General features: G+C 38.9%; 1 protein-coding gene across 1 annotated transcript in view; it reads left to right on the top strand.

Moving 5' to 3' along the window:
* The first annotated feature begins 644 nt into the window (after window positions 1–644).
* The window catches only part of CFAP58 (cilia and flagella associated protein 58), a 57,042-nt gene continuing 41,879 nt past the window's right edge, over window positions 645–15,807 (top strand). Inside the window, exons 1-6 of the mRNA XM_033065517.1 lie at window positions 645–738; window positions 2,058–2,339; window positions 7,311–7,447; window positions 9,165–9,321; window positions 11,312–11,506; window positions 13,607–13,744. Of these exons, the coding sequence (XP_032921408.1) occupies window positions 730–738; window positions 2,058–2,339; window positions 7,311–7,447; window positions 9,165–9,321; window positions 11,312–11,506; window positions 13,607–13,744 (918 nt within the window). The 5' untranslated portion in view covers window positions 645–729. The remainder of the gene's footprint in view (window positions 739–2,057; window positions 2,340–7,310; window positions 7,448–9,164; window positions 9,322–11,311; window positions 11,507–13,606; window positions 13,745–15,807) is intronic.

Below are 15,807 nucleotides of genomic sequence, written 5' to 3'. Positions count from 1 at the left end.
CGCCCAGGGAGGTCGTGAGCGTGAGTCGTGAACCCAAAGCCACCTGAGACATTCCCGTGTCACCTGCGGCAGGTGACCGCTGGGCTGGATGGTCCCAGAGTCCGTCCAGCCCCACCGATTCTGTGCTGGAGCCGGCCCTCCCTGCCGGCCGTGCTGAGCTGCTCTGCTCAGGGAGACTTTTGCCTCAGAGGGGAACACTCCCCGCTGTCCTTGGTTAACATCCCCAACTTCAGCAGCGAGATGGACACACAGTTTTTGGAGGACAACTTACCCTTCGGCAGCGGGGTGACCGGGGCCATCCGCGTACGCTCCGCCGCCGGGCCTGGGCTGACAGCGGCCCCAGGCCCAGCCCCCCCGCATCGCCGTTGCTACGATACCACAGCGGCGTTGGCTGCGAGCTGCGGCCTCGGCACCGCCGCGGGCCCGGGCCGCCCCCGCCCCGGCACCGGCACCGGCACTGCCCTGGCACCGGCACCGGCACCGGCACCGCCCCTGCCCGCAGCACCGCCACCGCCCCGGCACCAGCACCGGCACCGCCCCTGCCCGCAGCACCGCCACCGCCCCGGCACCAGCACCGGCACTGCCCTGGCACCGGCACCGGCACCGGCACCGGCACCGCCCCTGCCCGCAGCACCGGTACCGCCCCTGCCCGCAGCACCGCCACCGCCCCGGCACCGGCACTGACACCGACCCCCTGCACCGAGCCCGCCGCCTCCAGCCGACGGCAGCATGGCTGAGGTAACCTGTAACCTGTCCCTCCCGTTCCTTCCTGTCCGCTGTTCAGGACCAAGCTGCACCTCAGGATAAGCCCAACATCACCTGTGTATCATCTGTAGCCATTTGCCATGGTTACGTCCTGGGCTGCAAGTAGGAGCAATCAGGCTACCTGTACCCAGGGAGAAGTAACTCTTCAATTTTAGGAGCACATACAAAATCGAGAGTGTGATTCCTGCCCTGCCTCCCCTCTTATTACTGCTTGTCTTGTAACTCTGTTTACAACTACAAACACGAACAAAATCAAGACTGAAGTACCTGAAGGGACCCTACAAGAGAGCAGGACTTTTCACGAGAGCATGTAGTTGTGACAGGACAGGACAGGACAGGGCAGATTCAAACTGAGACTAGGTTTAGATCAGATATTAGGAGAAAATACTTGACTGTGAGGCTGGTGAGGCACTGGTTGCCCAGAGAAGCTGTGGATGCCCCATCCCTGGAGGTGTTCAAGGCCAGGTTGGATGGAGCTCTGAGCAGCCTGGGATAGTGGAAGGAAGTTGTAATGAGATGATCTTTAAGGCTCCTTCCAACCCAGACCATTTTGTGATTCTGTGGTTTGGAGAGGAGGATGAAATGAGAAGAAAGCCGTGAGTCCCAGAGCAGGTTGGAAGGAGGAATGTACAGGAAAGTTTCAGCTCCCAGCTCAGATTGTTCTTTGATGCTGGCTGGAGCATGGGCTGCAGCATTAAAGTTTCCCTTGAGGTTTTCCTGCTGACAGGAGAGCTGCTTCCCTATCCTAGTGAGACCACCTCAGAGGTATATTTGCAAGGATTTGGCATCAGAACTGAGCTAGATGAAAAATGTCTTCTGTGTGAAGTTTAACAGTAGCATTTCCCACAGTGGAAGGACTGGATTGTGTGGCATTACTGGGGCTTTGAGACATGCTTGTCTGCAAGTCTCTGGCACTATTTAGATAGAAATCACACTTTAGAGGGTGGAGAACTGGGCAGAATTAGGGCTAAAATACTGTGTTTCCTCAGTAGTTGATGCATTATTCAAACACTATCACAATGATGGTATTTTATAGACTTTAAAGCAGTTGTGGGACTCAATTACAAGAATGCTGGCTGGTAAAGCACAAGTTATTTCAGTAAAATTGAGGGAGATGTGTTTGAAAAATAGCCTACAACATGCATATTATATGCTAGCAAAAGAACTGTTATTACAGAAAATTTTGTCATGATTTCTTAGTAGCTGTTACACACTCAGTATATTACTTTTGTGTATTCTGGGGTCAGAAGTGAGATGTTGAATTCTTTCTGTTTGTTGATTATTTCACTCAGGAAAAGTCTGACAAACCATATCTAGAAGAAAGTGCCTTTGAAGCACTGGAAAAAGACTCCCAAGAATTCATCAGTATACTGAGCAGAGATGAAGCTCTGGAAAAATTCCGTGTTGAATATGAGAAGCTCCTTGCTATTATGAAGAAATCTCGTGAAAATGAAAAGCATCTCATGGAGAAATGCAGGAAGCTGAGTGCTGAGCTTGTGGAGAAGTCATCTAAAGTAGCCGTGCTCACAAAACTCACCAGTGATGATGGGGAAACTATATCATCATTGAAGTTGGTAAAGTTTTGAATAGAATGAAGTATGATCTGAAATTGTTAATGAAAAACATGGTGATAAGAAAGAACACTTGATTTTATGTAGAGAACTAGCTGGAGGGCTAAGCATAGAGCTGGTGTCTCTAGTTGTTTAACCTCTGCTTTGCTCTGTTTGCTCAGCCTGGTTTATTTACAGGTTTCAGTTAAATTTTGGGTTTATTTGCACTAAACCAACTCTGTGAGCTTTCAAGCAGTCACTAATAGTTTTTGTTTAGGCTTTCCCTCTGTAAAATGGCACATTTTCATCTTAATATAAATTTTTTGATTCATTAACACTTTTGAAGGGTTGCTTGGATATTAACTATTGCCGGAACATAAAAAAAATCTACTTTTTGTTGAAGTATGGCGTTTAGGCCAGGGAAGCGACAACTTATATAAATAAATGTTTCACAGTGCTTTTGAAAAGGAATCCTATATAGCATTTCAGTGGGATTTCACCAGTTTACTCTGATGTGTTGTTTGTTATTATTGATTTAAACCCTGTCAAACCAAAGTGCTTGGCTCACTAAAGACAGTTGATGTTTTTAGGCTTGCAGTGAATTTTCACTGTCGGAAACCTAAAGCTGCCAAGTGATCATAAGACTACATGAGGAACTTCTTCATTCTGATGGTTTAAAAACTTATCTGTGTGATACCTAGGTAGGCTTTAATTTAGCACTTAGTTGGGAAACCTCCATGCCTTACAATAAAGTGTTTTGTTCCAGTAAAATAAAGTCCATGTAGCAATCTGGAGTGATTTTTGAGCACTACAGAAGTAGAAGTTCTTTGAAATGAAGTTTCTGGTCCTTAGAATTATGAAGAAAATACATTCAGAATAAATATAAATAGCAGCACTGTCATTTTACGGCTGTGGTTGCAAACCCGTGGTACTGCCCAAAGCCTCTTCAAGGAGGAGGAAAAGTGTGGAAAATCTTGTTGCTTTTCACTGCTGCTAATCAAAACCTGGTAGATGAACGTCAGAACTATGATGATTCTTATAATTCCCTTTTAGCTATTACATAATCTGTGTGTGAACAGCAGGAGAGGTGATCCTTCAAGATGCTCCCAAACCGAGGCGACACTGTAACGTCATAAAACTGAGGAGTGGAAATGTTGGGAAAATAAGAGCCTTTCCAATTTCAGCAGCTAATTTGAAGCTCAAGCAGGGTGTGACTGAACCATACTGCCTGCTATTGAACCCATTAAGTGATTTTCTAGTGAAAAAGCTGCTTGACAATATGATCCTGCTAGAAATGATATGCAATGCACAACGTGGGACATTTCATTTCTAGTGATGTGCTGTGAGCCAAGTATACAGCTCATACTTTTTCAGTTTGGCTATGAGAATCAGTCCTTCTCTTAAAGGTTTAGGAATTCATGGATATTGTTTAAAATGCTCATATCTCGTTTGAGGTTTTGCTTGGTAAACCCTTCATATTCCATATTATTCTTCTTTCTGAAGAAAAGTTCTATTAGAGCTGTAGTATTTCACTACAATTTTGTTAACATTTAAGAAATGTGTTTCCTGTGTATCCAAGCTAAGTGTTGAAGGAAGTGCAAGTGCTAAAGTAGCCAAGATGATATTCTTCAGTGCTAAATTAAACAAACAATCTGTCCCACAATTTAATTATTTATAAACCATAAAAGAATCTTGATGGGGCTGTTCTTTTAAAAAGGGTATAGTTGCTCCAAATTAAGTCCCTAAATCTTGGTGACTTGATGGGTCATTTGGGTAAGAAATAAAAGTTGCAGAAGAAAAATTTTTCTCCATGTGAAGCCTGTTTGTAATCAGTATGGTTTATATTGTGGCCAGGGTTAAACACTCAGATCAGTGGCTGGTAGGACATGGGTCAGTGATAATCAATGGCTGTTAACTGCCAGGTGGTGCTTAAAGGATCTGCTTTGTAGCTTTAATAAACTGGACATAACAATCCACAGTTTGCAGTCATATCAAAGGAGCAAAGGCTAATCCTGAAGGGAATACAGTTCTATTTTTCATGGCTAGGGACTCTGATCCACGAGTCTGCACTGGAAGAATGCTAGAAGAGGAATTTATAGGAGCTTCTATTATCCTGCTTGAAATTACCAAATTTTCAATTTCCGGGCATATCAATCCAATGTAATATGAAATTGTTTCATTAATTCTCAGTTTCTGAGCAATGAAACTGATGTGATCTTTTGGGGTATTTAATGAAAGTAAAGTAAAGCAGTCACACTTCGTAAGTTCAGTACTTTTCCAAAGATTTTTGAATGATTCTAACAGCAAATATCCAGTGTACTTCCTTCAATTGTGCAACAGACTGCCGTGCATTACCTACCTATCTTGTACTGCAATTATCTTGTGTTGCTGACACACTGCAATCTTTCACACTGAATAACAATGTGAATATTTCTTCTGTGAAGATTTCAATAGTCAAACTTTTGCTCCTTTTTACTTCTGGAAATAATGGATCTATTGATCCACTTTTACAGTAGAAGACACAACCGAGAAGCAGCTATGATGAAGCTCAGTTTTGCTGATGCTGAAGTCTGTAGAAAATTCTTATTTAGATTTTGCTTATTAGTGTGGCCATCACATTGTGTCTTCTTACTTTATTGATAAAAATTGGAATTATCAATACAAATTCAATACAATAATTTTTACACACCAAAGATAAAGTTCAAAAAGCACAGCTTAGGCTGACGTGAAATCAGTGCTTATCTGAATGGCCTCATTGACTTCAAGAGATCACTTTTGCAAATACTCATCAGAACAAAATACTCTCTGGAGCCACTGAAACCTTTCAGAGGCTGTATTGATTTTATTCCCCAGTTCTATTCCCCAAAACTCCAATCATAATGATTTAATTCACCAATTTTAATCACAGTGTAATCAGCCAGCAGGAAGCTCTGATTTAAGTAATCAGCTTTAATCTTATTTTCAATTTGCATTTTTCTAGAGAAAGGGTAGTTGTGTCTTACTGGTTGACAAATCTGAAACATGTTTATTTACAGTTAGATTTTATGCTTTTCTGCTAGTCAACATGGTGCACTGTGTCTTTGTGCTATTATTTCAGCCCAACATGATTTATTTAAATTTCAAAATTGAACATTTTTATGTAAGATATTAATGAATGAAAAATTTATAATTTACTAGATAATACTTAATGCTTTATGTATGATTATTGCTGCATTGAATGGAAATTAGATCTCAAAATGTATGACATAAAAATTGATTTTATCTATAAAACTGTTTAAAAATGCTTGATACATAAGTGAAAAAACCTTTTTCAAGCTAAATTTGAACTAAGTTATCTATTAAGGAATGAAAATACTGTTTATAGGTAGTGAGTTTAATTGACTGTAATTTTCAGAATTTCTGAGCAAGGAAAGCCCATTGTTTAACTCTTTATTAGTATGTGTGGGAAAAAAGGAAGAGCAAAAATGCCTGATCTTTATGTTCCAGATGGTTTCTCAAATTTGGATATGCTGAGTTAGCTGAATAAATTAAAGGGAAATGTATTCCCTCTGCAGTTTAAAGAGGCTACAGATATTATACTTCGTGTTATCTTTCAGCAAAATCTGGTAGACTGTTACTTCTGCTAGTTCTATAGTTTGAATTTTTAATTTAGGCAGTAAACAGTTAGATATTGCATATATTTGATTTTTAAGGGTTCCATAAATATAATAAAAATATACCATAACAAAGGTACCATAATTTAGAGTTTAATGTTAAATAGCTTTTTTTTTTTTCAGAAACGGAGATGTCAATTACAATAAAGAATTTTTGTAACAGTTTGATATAAATTAAATTATTTTATTTTCTTCATTGTGGAGAATGTAAAGTGTTTTTTATCCTGCCCCAATTTCATATGATTTATGTAGGGGTTGAAAGGGAAATTATGGCTTGATATAATGATGCTTCTATTTGGCTTTCCTTGGGGAGGTTCTAGAGTTAATGTAGAACTGCACAGCCACACTTGGGGTCTGAATTTGTACAAGTCCGTGAAGTCCAGAACTCTGGTAGGAGCCAGCTGAGAAAAGAGCAGCATGCTGTGATTCGAAGCTCAGGGACTTCTAGTGTAAAAGTAGTATCTTCATTATTTACTGAGACTTCAGGAACTTTCCTTCCAGTCCAGTCACTTGCTGAATTTATGCATTTTTTTTTTTTTAGCACAGGATTTCAGAAATGGTAGGAGCTTCATTTGAACCTGGCAAGGAATAAGCTATTTTTTGATTCATAAGGATCTGACTCAAGGGAGAGGGATGAAGAAGAAGTTAAAAAATAAAGTGAATCCTCCTCCCCTATCCTGTTTGTGGGTATCAAATACTAGGCTTGTGAGAAGCACACAAATCTGTCATTTAAGTAACTCCTTGTGCTAAAATTTGGCATAAGAATTGTGCCTTGTCTAAATAAGTAGTTAAAATCAAATTACTCGAAGTCCTCACAGGTGAAAATGAACAGAGGCAGAAAAGTTGAGCAACATCATTTTCTCATCCAAATGAAATTGGATACTCATTGTCCTAAGAGCTCAAATGAAATTGGATACTCATTGTCCTAAGAGCTAATAGGAATTTTACAGGCATGAACTATTTAAGTAGGCGATACCTTGGTGGGCACTGAATTGTCAGTAAATTTTTACTGATATTGGTAGCACTCACGTGATCAAAACCTCACAGAGTGAGATTTGATAATGTTCAGATGTGTGTGTGTGTGTGTGTGTGTGTGTGTTAAAGAAAATGTATTAGAGCTTTTCTGGTGTAAATTGACCCAGCCTGAATGGCTCAAAATGTTTGCTGTGCCCTCAGCCAAAACAAAAGATACTAAGTGAAGGGGACTGCTGTGAACCTAATCACGAAAAAGCACAAAAATCTATTTTCTCAACTAAGTAAAATGCAAGGCAATTAATTTCTAATTTGTGGTTATTTTAAAACACGATTTAATTTATGTAATTATTTTCCATTTCGTTCCTAGGAGCTTGAAAAGGCCTGGAAAATGGTGGATAAAGCCTATGAAAGGGAACAGAAAACTAAGGAAACGATAAATTCACTGAAAAAGGAAATTTCACGCCTAAATAATTTAATGAAGGAAAGAGCTGGACAGGAGTACAAGTAAGTTTTCCTCAGGGAGAGGGAAAGCCTGATCTGATTTTCTATCATTGTATACTTTGTTTAGCCATGTAGACACAGTGGAAACAGAGATCTTTTCTGCCTTTTACTTTTCTCATGAATACACATTTATTTGTCTGTGTGTTGATGCAGTGAGCAAGAAAAGAGGCTCTGGCTGAGTTCATTCAGTATTGAATTAAGCTGAGAGATCAAATAAAATGAATACTATGCACTTTCTCAGTATGTGTCATATTGTTTTATCTGACAAACTCTTCAGCATACTTTGAGAACAGGACCCTGTCACCATTTTTACATTTCACAGCAGCAAGGTCAAGTAGATAAATCAAGAAGGCAGGACACTTGATTCCTCTTCTGTTCCTAGCTTTGTTATAAGGCTTTAACACTGTCTGTGTTCTTGTTTGTGTTTTATATTTACACACTTTCAAGTTTATGATTTGTTTTTTTTAAACTAAACACGCATAGGACCTAGTCTGAGATGGAGCCTCTAAGCCCCTGCATTGTGCACATAATAATCATCCTCTGGAACTGTGCAGGATCTACTGTTTGTAGTATCAGGTCCTCAGACTGCTTATGCTGTAACATTAAGTTAAACTCAAAGATAAGATTAAGTGTATTGATCCTATGGCCTGTGCCCTTTCTACTGAAGTTGCTGGTGGTTGACTCTCCTGATTTTGACTTGAAATTTTCACACTGTTTAAGGTATTTCTTTATAATATACATGCAGGATATGTGTGGGACATGCTTGTCTCTGCACTCCCTGTGTATCCAGGCTGCAAAAACAGGAGGTCTTCAGTGTGCTCAGACACTTCCCCCTCCAAGGAACATGCCAGCACGTAAACCGCCTGGGTCAATGAGAAATCCAGTCCTCCACCTTTTGTCCCTGAATGTTCTGGAGCTGTTTAACAGCTTTCCTTGGATCTAAAAGCTTGGTCATTCAACCTCCCCCTTGTATAACTCTCCTTAGTCTTCTCTCTCTGGCAGCTTTTTGCATGTTCCTGCAAGAGCCAGGAGCTGTTACTTTGCCCACACTTCATTCCTGTTTCCAGCTCTGCCCAGCCTACTGAGACCTGCCAGCTTACAATTTCTTCTTGAAGTTCCCTCTGTGTTGCCCTCCAGTTCCGTGCTTAAATGCCCTGTCCAGTGACAAGGGCATGAGACTAAGTAACTCCTTTGCAGATTTCAGCTTTGAAAACCCTATAGTCTTTTAGAACAATTAGGCTGCCTTTTAAGACTGAGCTTGAACCCACAGCTTGGATTTCCTTTCATATTGTAAATGTGTCAAAATAGAGAGTCAGTTTTAGTTTTTATGTTTTATGTGACTGTAAGATATAACCTAGTTAGTTGTCCAGTCAGGTAAAGTGCAGAGAGACTGGTTACAACAGTGTCACATATTTGGTCCCTGACTAATTTTGTAGTGGGCGTAGAAGAGGAATTTTTTGTCCCTGTTACCTTTCTGGGAAACAGGTTTATTCAGACGTGTATGTGATACAACAGGAAAGAGTTTTGACTTGGTTGATGGTGACTCTGATCACAGTAGATAAAGCATATAATTCAGTTCACCATCAGTCTTACTACAGGGGAGTCTAAAATGAAAAAAAAAAAAATTAACTCCTCTTTCTGACACGAGTCTTTCTCTGGCATAGGAGGAAGAACAGAAATGGCCTGTGACACTTCTTGACTATTATTTCCTTACTTCCAGTGTTGAGGATTTGCTAAGATTTCAAGAAGAGGTAACAGAGGAGCGAGACCAACTGTTGTCAGAAGTTGTGAAGTTACGTCAAAGTCTCACTGAAATCACAGAGCAGCAGCAGAAAACAGAAAAGGCAAAAAATGAGGCAGAGCAATCGGTTTTGGAGGTCTGTACTGATCACCAGATGCTGATTTTCGGCTTTGTCCTGAGCCTTTCTCCACTCTTGCAATTGATCTCCACTGACTAATATGCTACTACCTGTTCTTTTGCCTCTCAAACATTTTCAGGAGTGCTCTGCTGTGAATGACTTTAATATTTTTTCTGTAGTTCTAGGCTATGTACTTTGCAAAGTGTATTGTCTTGTACCAGCTGCTTCCATAGCTTCTCAATACCCCAATGAGGCCAAGGTTACTTTTTGTGAATTGTAATCATCTTTAATGCTGAAGAAATGGGATGTTTTCTGTATTGTAAATCCTTATGCCTCGAAAGAGGCACTTAGAACATAGGCTTGGAATGGAGATTCTCGATCCCTTGATGTTGGCAGTGGTTGCCATATTATGAGATACCTTCATTTTCAAGAATGTATCAAAATCTGACTTAAAAAATAATAAAGTTATTTTCTCTTCTCTTCTTTGTGGGAAACTTTTGCAGATCCTTACTTTTTTCATGGTTAGGGACCTCCTACCTTCTTCTTTACATTGATTCTGGATTACTGGTTTTCAGCCTGAATACTTCACCACACAATTGTCTGTAGAGAGCAGTCATACTCCATCTCAGCTTTACATTAAGTTAGGCTTTCTGATTTCTGACCACCTGAGTAGACAGTTGTTCTTTGTGATCAATATGTATGGCTTCCTTGAAATGTATAGAGCAGCTAGAGGTAGAAAAGACTGAGGATCAGTGGAATAGCCACTGAATGGAAAGTAGAAAAAGATGGAAGATGGGATACAGAACTTGGATAGATCAAATATATAAGCATAATAAAGAGAAATTAAAGAATTAAAGCAGAATATGAATGGAGGCTGGAGCAAGACATCAGAAGAAAGGAAGAGTAGAAAATCACACTTTAAAAGAACAGAGAAGAGGTAGAAGGAGCATTTGGCTTTTAGTTTTTTATAAATCACAAACAGGAAAGTAATGATCAGTCTAGGTTTCATGCACAGAAATTGTTTTTATTTCAAAAGCAAAAGACTGGGAATGTACTAGAAGAGAATATAAAATCTTTGTTTTTCTGATGGCATTGTGGGCATGAGAGAAAAGAGTCAAAACTTGTTGAATCTTGGCAGCCTTAATCTTCTGATACTCACTTCATCAACCCTTAAATTTATGGAATTGTTACAGCATTTGTAATCACCTTCCATTCTCCCTGTATGAAATTATTCTCCACTTCAGACTGCTTAAATGACAATGTCTCTTTGAAGATCCTGTTGAAGACCCTGTCAGTTCTGGCAGCTTTTCATCTGTGGGCACAGAGGGGGAGGAATCCTTAAGCAAAGAACATCTTTCAATTGCTGGTCCCTGGCTGAATATTTCCATATGGATCAGCCTCCTGTGTCTCGTCTGCTGATTCTGCTCCATCAAATTTTTGTGGAGGGAGAGAGCAGGAGTCACAAGACAGTCTATTAAATATGAGAAAAAATTCCTCTTTCAGAGTTCCCACATAGGAACTTTGAGAGTGGAAAGATTGAGACCAGTTGTGAAAATGAACACTGGTCTGACATAATATCAGTGTAGTAAGTGTTTCTGCTAGTCAGAGAGAATAATAAAAAGAAAAATCCTAGCAATACAACATCAAGCCCCAATTAATTTTAATGCTGCATTCAGAAAGTACCACTTTGCAAGTAACTTATAGCAGTAAATACATTTGTGCCACTCCATCTCCAGAGGAATGCTTTTATGTTTGAACTGTATCAGACCCTTCTGTCTGGGTGAACTGACTGGTGTTTAACAAATTTTGTCGTCAATAAATAGGGCCCTCATGCAGAATTTTTTGTTCAACCATTAGAAAATGTAATTACTTCTGACATATAGTGGTGGTTGCAGTAATATTGAAGCTCTTGTTTTTAAAATCAATCATAGTCAGAGAGATGAGAGGACTTGTTTCCCTGAGTAAAAGGTAGCAGAATTTAAATTTGTTTTCTTCTCTATTATTATAGCTTCAGCAAGACATCCAGCTGCGTCAAAATGAGGAGTTACGGGAGGCACGAAGGAAGGAAAAAATGGAGACTGAGCTGAAAAATCTTCTAGCTGAAATAGATAACAAGGAAGCTGAGGTCCAGAAGTTACAGCAACAAATAGAGAATGACAAAGAAGAACAACTGACAATAGAAAATAATCTTAGAGAGCAGAAGGTAGGGTACATGGCACACTGTATTCATCAGGTCTAAGATTAGAGTAAAATGTGTAATTAAGAAGAAAATGGATTTTCCTGAAAGGAGAGGGAGGGAGATTATTTTAAGTTATTACATTTTAGTAAACATTTTTTTAATATAAATATTAACTTACTAATAAATAAGTATGTAAAGCTTGCTGATGGATTTCAGATAGATTCCTCACAGAAATAGGTAGTGGATTGCAATTATATTGTTCATCTTGAAAAATCACAGCAAATGAGACAGTCTGTGAAGAGCATGGATGATCTATAGGAGCAGGAGACTGTCAGGTTGGACTTCTGACTATATTGCCAGTTTTGCTATTGATTGTGTCTAGTGGCATTGGTAAAATAATTTTACCTCCATGCTCTTCTTTCTTCCTTTTCACAATAATTTTTATCTGCCTCTCAAGCCTGTGAAAGGGCAAGGAACTGTCTTCATAAACCTTTTTGATTGATTTTCCTCATTCTGTTTCTAAAATCTTTATCTGGACATGGCCTTACATAGTGTTCTGCAAGTGTGTGAATTTTCAGGTTTTCAGTCCATTTCCCCTGACTTTGAGAATCTCTCAGAGAAGCAATTTCAGTAAATGGCAGGGGTGATCTCATCACTGTAAACCAACCTACCTCAAGGGAAACTTCCTTGTGAGTTGTGTGTATCTTGTAAATTTATGACTTTTATGGCTTTTTCTTCCCTTATGGTCCCTGAATTTGAGAAGGTAGAAGTCTGTGCCAATTTTTAGTCAACACAAAGTCTTAATAAACCACTCAACATAAAGAGCTGGAGAGAAGACTTGATTATTTCTCTGAATATCACTGATTTGATAAAGCTTTTGAGGGCAACTCCATCATCTGCCATGGCAATCACATTGTATAAGCAATTCCTAGTTCTGTTCCATTCTTCCTCCTTTTTATATTCTCCTTCAGCCTTTCAAAGTGTAGATTTTACCAAGAGTTCACACAAAGTGCTGTGTGTTGGCTAATTAACCAGAGTTCTGCATTGTCTTCCTTGCCTGTGCTGGCTTGAAGGTGTCTGTGAAATCCCTGAATGGTCTCTTGCTAGAAGTCTGCCCAAAACACAGGCTATCCAACTGTGCAAGGGTCAGGGTGGAGATCTTCAAAAGAAGGTGACACTGCTATTGCAATTTCATCTGGTTATTGTCTCAATTGAATTGTAGTTGTTTGTGATGCCTGCTATTCTTTTATTCTTATTTTATTAGAAATTTCTAATGAAATAGCCTTTCTTGCATGACATTGAAAGCGGTTTGATACAGCTGCTATAAGCTTTATCCCACCCCTGTCCAAGACTCAATAAAGGATTGCTTGAAACAATGTTATCCTGACATTTGCAATATAAAAAGAGAATTCCTGGTTTCTATACTAGATTCTAATTATCTTCCTTTATTTTTTTTAAGGGTGCAAAATATATTGACTTCATCAAGAGTGAAAAATATGATGGTTGTTCTTTCCTCATTTATATCTGTAATATCTGTAAGGAAATTTCCAACAAGCAGAAGATAAATCTGGTAGCTCCAGTATTGAAATATATGTACTGTACAGAAACCACAAAACCACTATTCCAGATATTTAACTGAAGACAAATTAAAGAGCAAAATGCTTTGTACTGGTCTCAGAAAATCATGTACCCAGAGAAGTGTTATCAGCACATTAATGTGCTCATAAAACAGCCCTCTGCTGATTGAAGTGATCTGAATCTCATATTCATTTTCAGTAATTGTATATAGCAAGCTGTATTATGTGATCGTTGCCAAATGCCTAACAAGAAGTAAAATATCTATCTACCACCTGCAATAAAGACCTGCTGAGCTTCCAGAAAGAAAAAAACCACTGAATATGTTGTTCATTAGAAATTATGATTTCTCCATTATGATCATGTATCATATTTAGTGATTTTTAGTAATATTAGTAATTTCATCAACAATGAAGACTAGTTTTTAAGCAGACAACAATCTGCAGCAGCTTTTATCTCCTGGGTAGCAGGAAAGTTCTGTCTTCAGGTGTATGTAGATATTTTAATGAGATTTAGAAGAAATAATAGGATTGTTCTTTAATCTGACAGATCTTGAATGAAAAAGCTGGTAAGGAACTTGAGCAATTGAAGATGAAATGTCAAAAGCTCACACAAGAGAGTGAGCAGCAGAATGCAATGATTGGTGGTGTGTTGAAGGACATTGGTCAGAAGACGGCACAACTGAAAGTAAGTTCCAGAAGGTGGATCCTAGCAGCTGTATGATTCCAGAGACATCTTACCACTTGGGACAAGGATGACTTCAGTTCTTGTCCTGACAGTTCCCCATGGATAGTTTTGGAGGAAATGGGAGTAGTTTTTAGGAACAGATCTGGCTGATGCTGGATGCCATTATTCTATGTCAGTACCATGGTCATGATAGTCTCCAACCAAAACACATGAACCAAAATGTTCAACACACTTTGATCATAAAGAATGCATGGTCACAAACATGGGGTCTCATTTGAATCCTGAGATCTTCAAATAAGAGCAATGACTTTCTTACAAGGATTAACGTAATTTTAATTTTGCCAAAATCCATTGACAAATGTTAATAAATTAGAACAATGGCATCCTGGATAGTTTCTACTGAAGGGAATTGCTTTCAACACTAAAATTTCTTCCCCCGCAGTATCAGTTGAGAAAGTAAAATATAAGTAACTGAGATGGTGTTTACTTTCAGATCTAAATGGTTTTGTTGCCTGACTTCACATTACTTAACAGTCATTTTATACAACTCAGAAGCAGATGAGTTTCAGTTGAGGAAGAATTAAAGGATTCTTGCATATTTTTTTTAGGGTACTTTGAGAGCACTTGACAAAGGGTAATGTACAGATGTTGGATGCTATTATGCTATTTATCATATTTTGAATTTTGTGTCACCATTGGGGTTAAAACAATAAACATTAGAAAATTCAGGTAGAAAATAATTATATTCTTGAGTTTTATTGAATATAACTAATTCACTTAAATAGAAAGCTTGTTTGCCAACAGAGGCTGTTAGTCTGATAGAAACTAACCCCTGACAGATTAAAAGCTCAGTTCACAACTAATGTGACATAGATGATTCTGATTTGGATCCTTAATGGAGAATGGTAGGAGCTTTCTTTCTGTTGTATTTTATTAGGCAAACTGAAGACTGTTTTTCTCACCTCTCTGGAAAACAAATTACTGTATTTTCCAGGTTATCCAGTTTTATGATTACCAATACCATCATTGTTTAAAATTTTACAAACATGACTTACATCTGGGACATTAGAATGTCTGAGGATTTTGATTCTTGTCCTGATTTCAGGAAAAGTTGATGGAAATTTTAGAGTCATGCACATGGACTTCTGGGAACAAAAAATAGATGATACTGCCCAGTTAGTAGTTAAGCCAGCTGTTGAAGCTTAAGAGCCCTAGTCATGATCTGGGGTGCAGTTTTTGTAGGGATTCTGCCTGCAATACCATCCTGCAGTGTGCTCTGTGCTGGGTAATGTGAATTGTCAAAGTACTCTTAAACTTCTTGAAGTTTATTGTTGCAAGAGCTGAGGAGATTCTCAGAGGATGCTTCATAGCAGCATTCCTCTTCTCACTGAATCAATATCTGAGGCTGTAAGTGGAACACTGTGGTCTGTGATGGCTGTAAAACCTAGCAGTGGCACTGAATTATACAAAGTTACACTTCTTCAAAGGAAAAAGACTGATTGCTGTTGTGATTATTGGCTAAGTTTCCCAGTAACCAGTTATGCATTATTTTGATTGATTATTTTTTCCTCTATTGTACAGCAAATGAGACACACTCCAGATTTTGCTTTTCCTTTAAAGCCATATGCTATAAAAGAGATGGGGATAATACATACCTGCTATTTAGGGACATGCAATCAGACCGCGCTACTGATACCTTTCTCCTCACAGTCACTAGTGACTATTCATTTATTCATATTTCATTTTCAAATGAAAATGGAACTGCCTGTTTTTAATCTGCTGGACTAATTGTGTAGTGCTGTGTGAGGGCTGCAGCTGGAGGTTCTTTATTGATCATCTTCAGCCCTGAAGTGTAAGATTTGATTACCATTTTCCTTTCCCAAGCTGCTTTGTTTGAATTATTTTAAATATTGTCCAATTAGCTCATTATCTTTCTGCAGCTGACCTGCAGCACTTACACATTTTCTTCCTGAGTTTCATGGAGTAAGTGTACACCAAATAAAAAAGCATTTTCTTCTTTCTTTCTGTGGATGTTTTCTCTCCCCTTCCCTTGTTGCTATTCT

This window comes from Catharus ustulatus, chromosome 8 (assembly GCF_009819885.2).
Source record: "Catharus ustulatus isolate bCatUst1 chromosome 8, bCatUst1.pri.v2, whole genome shotgun sequence".
Classification (NCBI taxonomy): domain Eukaryota; kingdom Metazoa; phylum Chordata; class Aves; order Passeriformes; family Turdidae; genus Catharus; species Catharus ustulatus.
This window is presented reverse-complemented; position numbering and strand designations above follow the sequence as displayed.